The following is a 9,876-nucleotide window of genomic DNA, read 5'->3' on the forward strand; positions in this document are numbered from 1 at the left end:
AATCATGAAAAGGAAGTCACATAAGTATTTTGGAATCCATAGATCAGCTGGGTGGCCTCCCATAATTCCTTGTAAGACTCAAACCCGTCATATTAAGCAATCTTAGTGCGTCATCGTGACAGCGTGTGCAACATCCAATGAAATTGGATTAACTCTTGATAGGGTGCTTCAAATAACATGCCATTTGATATGTTGGAAATTAGACTTGATAACCTTTCGAAATAAAAAACTTGTCCACAAAAAAATAACAAATTTGTACACTTTGAAACCATGCATGCATACTTTAAAAGGTTAATGAACAGAACTGCAAACCATATAACAAGAACTTGATCGCTTGATCCCATCACCCGAAGAGCAAAAGGAAGCCGCTCAAGAATAGAGGTCCAACTCCAGGCTAGGGAGGGTAGCACCAACACCATTGACGCACCACAAAGTGTACAACATAGAACAACACCGCTGAGCAAAAACTTGACAATCAGCTGCAACACCACTGGCATGCACATGTGGATGCGCACCAGTACCAGCACGACCACGCGCACAAGCATAGCACCACCACTAGCATGAAACCCAACCAGAACAATGACGTGTGGGCAAACCTTGGCGAGCTCAAGCATGCCAACATGGCAACGAGGAGGAACAACAGAAGAAGAATGCCGACAAGCCAAAGGAGGTCGATGGGGTTCACAACACTAACACCGATGAGCACACAGCCTCACGACACCACACCACAAGGATGCTGAGGCATGAACTGGTAGACCTAAGCCGCCAAAACCCTAGCCTTCGACGCCAAGCACTAGCCACAAAGGTCGGCACCTACAACCGTGGTGCATAGATGATCGCAATCTTGCTGGAGATGGAGATGGTGAGCCCAAGATGAGGTGGATGTATTGAGGGTGAGGAGAAATAGAGGATCCGACCCTATATGTACAGGAGAGGATGAGGCTTGTGCCGTGGCTATGCGCACGCAAGGCCCAGAATGCTCTGGCTATGGCGGGGCTTGCCGTTTGGCCACCGCCATGGCGCGTCCTCCTCTCATGCTCTCTACCCTAGTGGATTTGATGGGTTGATTGGTCCCGTTGGGCTTGAAGCGGCCCAGCGTGACGGCTCACCTCCCTTTCCTTTTTTTTCCTTTTATTTTTTTCTTTTTCCAATTTCTTTTATTCCTTTGCGTTTTCGTTTAATTTGCAAAATAGTAAAATAAAGGGAAAAACCCCTAAATTGGATAGCAGTTTGTACATTCTTCTTGCACTCTGTTTCTTGTCAAAATTATTGATGTCATAATATCTTGCAATCTGCATGTATGATTAATCGGCATGATTTTCTCCAACGAATTAATCTTTATATATTTAATTGAATGTTCTCTTTCCCCTATAGTATTCTTAGTCCTTAACAACTTGCCTTCATGTGTTCGTTGGCGAGGAACCCCTGCTTCCATTGCGAACTCTGTTAACAAATTTGTTTTTCAGCATTTTGTTTTTAAAAAAATTTATAGCAACGTACGGGCGTTTCAGCTAGTCAGGCAAATAACGAATTGGTGACTGTATCATCGGAAACACGCAATAGTAACATAGTACGGAGTAACATGTATTAATTTTTTATGTACTCGATAACAGGGCAAACACGGGTATCAGGATGCGCTTTAGTGACACCAAGCAGATAGTACTTAGATACATAGATTCATATTTTTTACGCAGAAAGATGGTTTATTTAGAATCGAATCTTATAGAATTTATTTATATAAATACAAGTAAATTCTGTCTAGAAAGATTTCGTGAAAACTTATCTATATCATTTATCTTGTGATCTAATAATTAAACTAAAAAGAAAAAAAATAGACACATATCATAAAAAGAAAAAGAATTTTTCGTTAGATCAGTCCTATACTAGAGATGAGTACCGATAATATCGATAGATTCACTGATAGGTCCATTATTGGCTATATATGCAAGTACACGGCAAACAAACGAACAGCTCGCATGCAGATGTACGTACGTAGCCTTCACTAGCTACACAGCGAAAGCAGCGGCAGCCGCCGCGGCGCCGGCGGTGCGAAGGAGCTGGAAGTAGAGTTGCGGGTTTGCCAGGAACGCCGCGCGGGAGATGAAGAAGCCAGCGGCGCCGGGCGCCTTCATCGTGGCGGCGGCAGCGGCCGCCCCGCCGGCCGCCACGGGCCAGAGGAAGTACGCGCCGACGGCGCCCCCGAGGAGGCCGAGCCCTGCGACGACCGCGCCTGCCGTGTTCACCCCGGCTAGCTTCCGACGAAGCTCAGATAGCTTTGCCAGCGAGACGGTGGGGGTGGGAGCCACGGCCTCGGTCTCCTGTTGCTCCGGTGGCGGCGCGTTGTCCTCGAGCAGGCCGTCGACGCCTTCCTCCTGGACGTTCTCGTCGTTATCGTAGAAGTAGCGATAATCGTCATCGTAGTAGACGGGGGTCTCGGAGGGAGGGTGAGACGGGACGTCGACGAGATCACCCGTGTTCATCTCGGTTGTTTTGTTTTCCTCTTGGTGGACGTCTTTGTTGCTAGCTACTTGCAGAGAGATGGACTCGCACATGGTTTCTAAAGAATACGGACGGCTCACTCACTGGCACTAAGTGTTGTTGGCGAGAGGAAAGAGCTAACTGGGGTTTGTTTATGTAGATCAGGGCATGTGGCCAGTGGCCACGAAGAACGAGGGAGTGAAGGAACGCCGGGAAAGAAAGCGTTCAGCCGAGTCTCCATGGATGCTGGGTCCCAACTCCCAAAGAGTGAATATAATGCTGGGAAAGAACTCGGGAGTCCTTACGATGACTCGGCCCAGATTCCTCTGATTAGTGATTGTGTGAAGCCTAGTACTACTAAAAAACTATTTTCAGAGGCAGGTCAAAACTTGTTTTTATAGGTGTTTATCGAATCCGTCTGTGATCGAAGGTCTGAGAAAATCGACAATTCTCACATACGCAAAAGAGACCGTCTGTAAAAATCGGTCCCTAAATCGACGTTTTTTTTTTCCAAAAAAGGCAAATTTTTTTAACCCGAGGAACCCTCGCTGCCACGCTGTCGGAACTCACCCATCTCGCTATTTTTTCACACTGTTTTCAGCGTTTGTGTTCGGTGGGAATCGAACCCGGGATCTCCACTCGCGCGCGACCTTCCTTACCGCCTCATCTATCAAGTACTTGCGATTGTAATGGGATATTTTATCCTTTTGACCTTTTCTATCGAAGATTTTCACAGGCGGTTCACTTAAGGAACTGTCTGTGAAAATATATTATCACAGGCGGTTCCATAAGTGAACTGCCTGTGGAAATCTTCGGTTTAAAATTATAAAATATCCCGTCTTCGGTAAAACAGGCATAACTTTTGCATACGGACTCTGAATTCGACGTTTTTTTGACTCTACGGATATCTACAGAAAAAGTTACATCCGTTTATCCCCGACATTGTCGGGTTCGATGAACTTTTCGAGTGCTAATGCTTGATGACACTTAATGCTATTGTTATTATCACTACTAATTCTGTAAGCCAAGTCTTGTTGTTGATAGTGGGCTCTTTGCTATTCTTCTTGTTGATCTTGTTGGAGATGTTGAAGTTGGTAGTATTATTTTTCTTCTCTGAGTTTACTTATATTAAAAGGACTTGTGATAACAATAGCATATGTGTAATGGAAACTTATGTGTGAAACTTCAACTGATTTTTTTAGGATCTAAATGACTTTAAATAAAAAAAAATTCAACTACAAAGTTGTAGATCTAGTTGAGAGCTACAATTTTTATATAAACTTTGTGCTCATCAGACTTCGTATGAAAAAATTATGATTTTTTAAGATAAGTTATCATCTATTACTACAGGCGGTTCTTTACGTGAACCGACTGTAGAAATGGAGAATCATTTTTTGATTATTTAAAAAATTCATAATTTTTTCATATGAACTTGGATGGGGATAAAATTTATATGAAAATTATAGCCCTCGACGAGATCTACAATTTTGTTGTTGAAAACTTTTTCATTTGAAGTCATTTAGATATACAAATAATCTTTTGAACTTTTAAACTGATTATTTGGATACCTGAATGACTTCAAATAAAAACGTTTCCAACTACAAAGTTGTAGATCTCATCGAGTGCTACAATTTGCATATAAATTTTGTCCTCATCCGAGTTCATATGATGGTTCACATAAACTATCTTTTATTTTCACAGACGGTTCAATTTCCACATACGGTTCCTTATGTGAACCGTCTGTTAAAATCAACCTATTTTCACAGGCGGTTCACATAAGCAATCGCATGTGAAAATTTCTTTCCGCAGGCGGTCGAAAACCATAGTAGTCCGTCGCAGATTGCTCAGGCGAATTTTCATATAAACCGCATGTAGAAAGACCACTCACGTGTTTCGAAAAATAGTTTTTATTGTAATATAGTTCCAAAGCGATTTTGCCTAATCTTTCTGGTCCAAAGCTAAGTAGTAGCCCCAGAAGAAACGACAACGATGTACTATAGGGTGTGTTTGGTGCAATGTTCAGTTTGGCCCCAAAAGCCAGGGGTTCCCAACCCATAGATACACACCGTTGTTCCTGTACAGAATACGTACGTACGCATAGCATGCATTTGGATTAGCAGCCAGAATTTAGCCAAAGTATTGTCCAAAATCCTAAACCACAATCCACTAGATCACAGCGTTAACTAGAGAAGGCTCATGATGCAAGTCACTTCTTTCACCACCGGGAACAAAAATGTTGAGTCGTTCAAGCCTTGAAGCAATCTCTTTACTCCCATCTTATGAATCTCGCCACTTACATCTCTGTGGTTTCCAAGTGTCACCATTTGCTACCAATAATTGAGGGGCGCATAATTCAAGAATTTCAACCCGATCCATATGGTTCTACTCAGAATCCCCCTTATCTAGTCGTTGTATGTATATGTGATACATTGTATATTTGTTTTCCTTTACTCCTTGTTAAATGCTCAGGGTCGGTTCTGAAGGGGGCAAGCGGGGTGGCCGTTTTGAACCCTCAAAACCCAGAGGGGCCTTTTATATAGGTATATCGTATATATGTATACTATTGTGCATAGAGAAATTTAAAGTCGATCAATTGATGAGAAGTCACTACATGAAAAAATGGTTTCAGTGACAGGTGATAACTGACATTAGTGACGGTTTTCGCACCAATCACCCCAAACGCGACACTGATGAGACGTCATTAGTAACGGGTTATGACCCTTCACTTATGAGGTATAGGTGATGAGTAATAATCGTGACTCATCACTTATATGGTTATAGGTGATGGATCACAATAGTGACCTGTTATTAATGACTAAACATAAGTGATAGGTCGTAACAGTGACACGCCACTTATGACTTATAAATGTTTTTCATATTTTTTAGATACGAAAAAAAGTCAAAAAAATATTTTTTTCACCCAAGCCATCCCAATAGCAGGGGCCCATCGCATATGCCCCACAAGCTATGCAATTTTTCAGTTGACCTCGAACCCCTGACCTCCCCTCACATGCATAGCTTCCTTACCACCTCACCTATCACGTAGTTATGATAGAAATCGGATATTTTATCCTTTTAACCTTCTTTGCCGAAGTTTATAGGTGACTATGACTGATTAGTGACAAGTCAGAACTGTGACTTGTCACCTATGACTGAACATTATGATTGTAATCTTGATCCGTCACTAATGACTAATTTTGCCAAATTTATTAGGGCTTATAATTTATATATAAATTTTATAAATTTCTAAATATCTCATCCAAATGATCGAAATTTGATAAGTGACTCGGAATGACTTAGGTAAAATGGGTATAACTTTTGCATACGAACTCCGATTTTAACATTTGTTTTTACTCTACGGACATTAAAAAAAGTTATATCTGTATCTCCCCCACTTCATTAGGTTCGGCAAATTTTTTGAGTCCAAATACGATCTGGAAGATTGAGCGCTCCCTAAAGTTTCTGCATTGTTTTCAGAATATATGTTTGTGTTCATAGCTGCCACTCCTTACAATAAAATTGAGTAAAAATGTACAATAGTTTCTATTCTAGTTCTTCATGAGGTGAGAAATAAATAAGAGAAAATAAAATAAAAATAATTTTTTTTTAATAGCCTATTGCATTCCATCTATTCTAAAATGAAAGACTACATAAATCCAACTAGTCCGACTTTCTTTCTTTAGATGTAGGTACTCTTGATTAATCAAAAGGAACAACAATGAAACCAATCCAATCAATTAAAAAGAATAACAACAAATAACTAATCTGATTTGTTTGGTTACCACAAATTTAGTTAGCCAGTAAGGATTTTTGGGACTGGATCAGCAGCATGAAGTCTAACCTTTGTAGCATTTCCATGGTTCTTTTCCTTTTCACCCATTTTGCTAACTTATTATCTGAAAGTATGACTAACGTACTGCTTATATGTATTTGTATTGAAATGATGTTATATGATAACAGACTTATGGTTGATTGTAAGTACTCATGGAATAAAGCAGCTGGAAGAACTCCATTGGACTGGGAGAAAAGAGTAAAATATTCTCTGGGCACTGCATGCGGAATGGCTTATCTTCATGCTGAGGGCGGTAGAAAGTTCATCCATAAGTTATTGGTGATGGATCATAACAGTGACCTATCACTAATAAAGTCATTGGTGACGGATCATAACAGTGACCCGTCACCAATAAAGTTATTGGTGTTGCATGAGAAAAATAAAAGAAAAATACCATCATTAGTGACGGGTCATAACTTGACCCATCACTAATGACTGACCAAAGACGATCTGTCACTAATAAATTTATCATTAGTCACGCGTTATAACTTGATCCGCCTCCCTGGAGCAACTGCCCAAATTCCTTTGTTCGCAATTCCTCTACAAGCCCTCGAATGCAGCCCTCGCCTCCTTCGAGCCTTAATCAGTCGGGCACTACGTGGCAGACTACATCCTTGGTCCTCGCTGATCAATGTGGGCCATCCATCCCCCAGCGAGCCACGCGTGCTCTTTGAGGGCGGTGTTTGAGTGGGCGCCTACCACGGCAGGCTCACCCTCACCGATGTGTTTCGTCATTCTGCGATGTAGTCGTCGAGTCCTACAAGTCCGAGGTGACTGCCGCAAGCAGACCGATGACAAGCGATGAGTAACAAGTAACAATGTGATCCCTGGACTCATGATGTTGTTTCACATGATTCTAAGTTTCTTATATGTGAATCAATCGTTTCCAGATTCGTAGCTGGATGATTCGAGCTCATATTTTTTTAGATGACCGATCTCAACCTTCCTTGCATTGACAAAAAATCTTAGAGCTGTTGTTGGAGTTTTTATTTTGACAAATGTTTGCTCACACCTACAGATAAATAGTCGTAGATTTTTTAATTACTTTGACAAATGTATAAACCATACCTCTTCTCATGCGAGAACTGTCAGTTGTGCTAAGAGGTTAGCATAATGATTCCCCTTACTAATTGCATCAAAAAAAGTTATCTTTTACTCCATTTTAACCAAAAAAGCTTATTTTCTGTAAGTCTTATATCGTTACTTGCTAGTCCATTTTGCAGTAGAAAATATTGAAGTAGTATGTTATTTGATCTCTGAACTCTAATTTTTTTACAACGGTTCTGCTTGCTTTGTTCGACGTGATCTACAGTAAGCCATCAATTGACGGTTTGAGGATACAAATTCTTCTGAGTTTCACGTGATAATTGATAAAATTTCTTTAAATTGATTAGGTGTTTTTCCAATAAATTCTTTAATACACCGAATATTATCTTTACAATTTATATATCAATTAATTTTTTGATGTTTCAAATCAATAGGCCATATTTTAAGTTTTGCCCTGAGCCACCAAAATCTCAGCACTAGCCTTGTAAATACCATAGTAAATACTACAGCAACGTATTAGTAGTTTGTTCTTTTGTGTTATATTAAAGATTAGCTTTTACAATTGAAATAAAAAGATATTATTAGTGTCTATTTTCAAATATAGGCCTACACTTTTGTCTCATCCAATAGCCTCCAACAAGTAATGACCTGCTCTAGTACTATCACTATTGCAGAATACCTCATGAATATCGGTTCAAAATCGTCATTAGCGACGGATTTTGAACCGACTGATTACTCGGTATTGATAGTCATCGGTGACTATCAGTGCCGGTTTTGACGCCTCAATCATGATTCACGTGCGGGAGTTTAAAAACCGATACTGATACGTCAATTGTACCGGTTACATTTGAATCGACACTGATAAATCGTTACTTATAACCTGTTATGTAGTAGTATACGTTCTTCAAACATGCATTAATCTTGACATTCCTATTTTGCCCGTATTTGTTCGTTGGCTTTGACTGAGCATGCATGCAACTGAAGTGAGGGCTTTGATTAGGGGACCACACATGCAGCAAGGTTACACCAGTCTTTTATCCCTATTGTCTCCTCAGGTTTAAATCTTCTTAATCTACGTGGTCGAAGGTAAAACAGTTTGTATTTTGCAAAAGAAGGAATACTACGGTGTTACTTCACAACTAAACCAAACAAATAAAAAGTAAGATGAATTTAACGGTGCACTCTGCTCATACAAAGGAGTGAGAGCAAATACATATATATCATGAGAAAGTTTTGGTGCAAACAAATAAGTGGATACAAAACTGCAAATAGTAAATGTTGTTCATCCGATCCCCATTCGAATGTTACGATTGATCTCATAATCCCATCAGTAAAGGGGTTGATTTGTAGAAAACCTCCTTTTCAGCCACAAAATATTATAAAATAATTCCTCCACTAGTAGGAAGGTGAGATTAACCATAGCCTTCGAATAGAGATCAAACGAATGACATTTGTTGTTTGCATGTTTACATCTATTTACTAGTTAATGATAGTCTGTAATTACTAATGATTCCATCTAAAACCTTCTTTTCTTTGAACTTATCACTGATGCTTCAATTTAAGAACTGTTTGTGATAAGATTATCACTAACCTTTTTTATAAACTAACAGTAATGAGCCGTCAAGTATATGTATTTCTGTGGTAGTGAAAAGAAGCTCGCTGTCAAGTATTTAAGTTTCTATGGTAGTGGAAAGAAGCTCGCTGTCAAGTGTTTGTATTTTTGTGTAGTGAAAAGAAGAACTTGTTTCATACATTTGACGCTCAAAGGTCGAAATGGTTTCAGTAGATTCATACAACTAGACAAGCATAAATCTTTAAACATGGAAGGCAAACGCTGGGCGTGCTCCACCGCTCGACACTGCACTCACACTGTGATCTCAGCGGGAGCGTCGGACATGGTGGCGGCCATAACACTGGCAACTAGGGAAGCAATAAAGAGAGCAAATTATTGTAATACAGACCCATCTCTTTCACAATAAGTATGCAAAGATTATAATTTTGCCCTTTTTAGATTCTGTTCCATTAATATACTACTCATCCGAATAAGTGCCGTGTTGATATCGGCAGTCCTAAAACACATGTTTAACTATTATTTTTTAGTGTAACATATTTATAGAATATAATAAAATTATACTATTATGAAACTACTTTTTAGACAAATTTACATGTAATATTTTTAAATATAAAAATAATTTGTAGCTAAAATTTGAAAATGTTAATTGAACATAACTTAAAATGACATTTATGACTAAAGGGAAATACTATACATGTGGAGAACGAATCAAGACCTTTGTATCAAAGGAAACATTAGGCCTTTGATACCATAAAAGAGCTCCAAAGTAACGGACAGGGAATTAAGGGATAAGGAAGAATGGCACGCAGATGAAAGCACCGAAAAGGTAGAAGATGACAGTGGTCCACCTTTCTTGCCATTCACCTAATTAACTAAAATATTTCACATCAACAAATTAACTAAACTTCTTAGCAACTCTAATCTATACCTAGACCAACGACGAGCA

General features: G+C 39.5%; 1 protein-coding gene across 1 annotated transcript; it reads right to left on the bottom strand.

The window, feature by feature from the left end:
• Positions 1 to 1,845: 1,845 nt before the first annotated feature.
• LOC133909918 (uncharacterized) lies at positions 1,846 to 2,647 on the bottom strand. Its single transcript, XM_062352451.1, has one exon. It carries the CDS (start codon positions 2,550 to 2,552, stop codon positions 2,007 to 2,009), a length of 546 nt encoding a protein of 181 aa, XP_062208435.1. The 5' UTR covers positions 2,553 to 2,647; the 3' UTR covers positions 1,846 to 2,006.
• Between the last annotated feature and the right edge of the window lie 7,229 nt (positions 2,648 to 9,876).

This window comes from Phragmites australis, chromosome 2, assembly GCF_958298935.1.
Source record: "Phragmites australis chromosome 2, lpPhrAust1.1, whole genome shotgun sequence".
NCBI lineage: Eukaryota > Viridiplantae > Streptophyta > Magnoliopsida > Poales > Poaceae > Phragmites > Phragmites australis.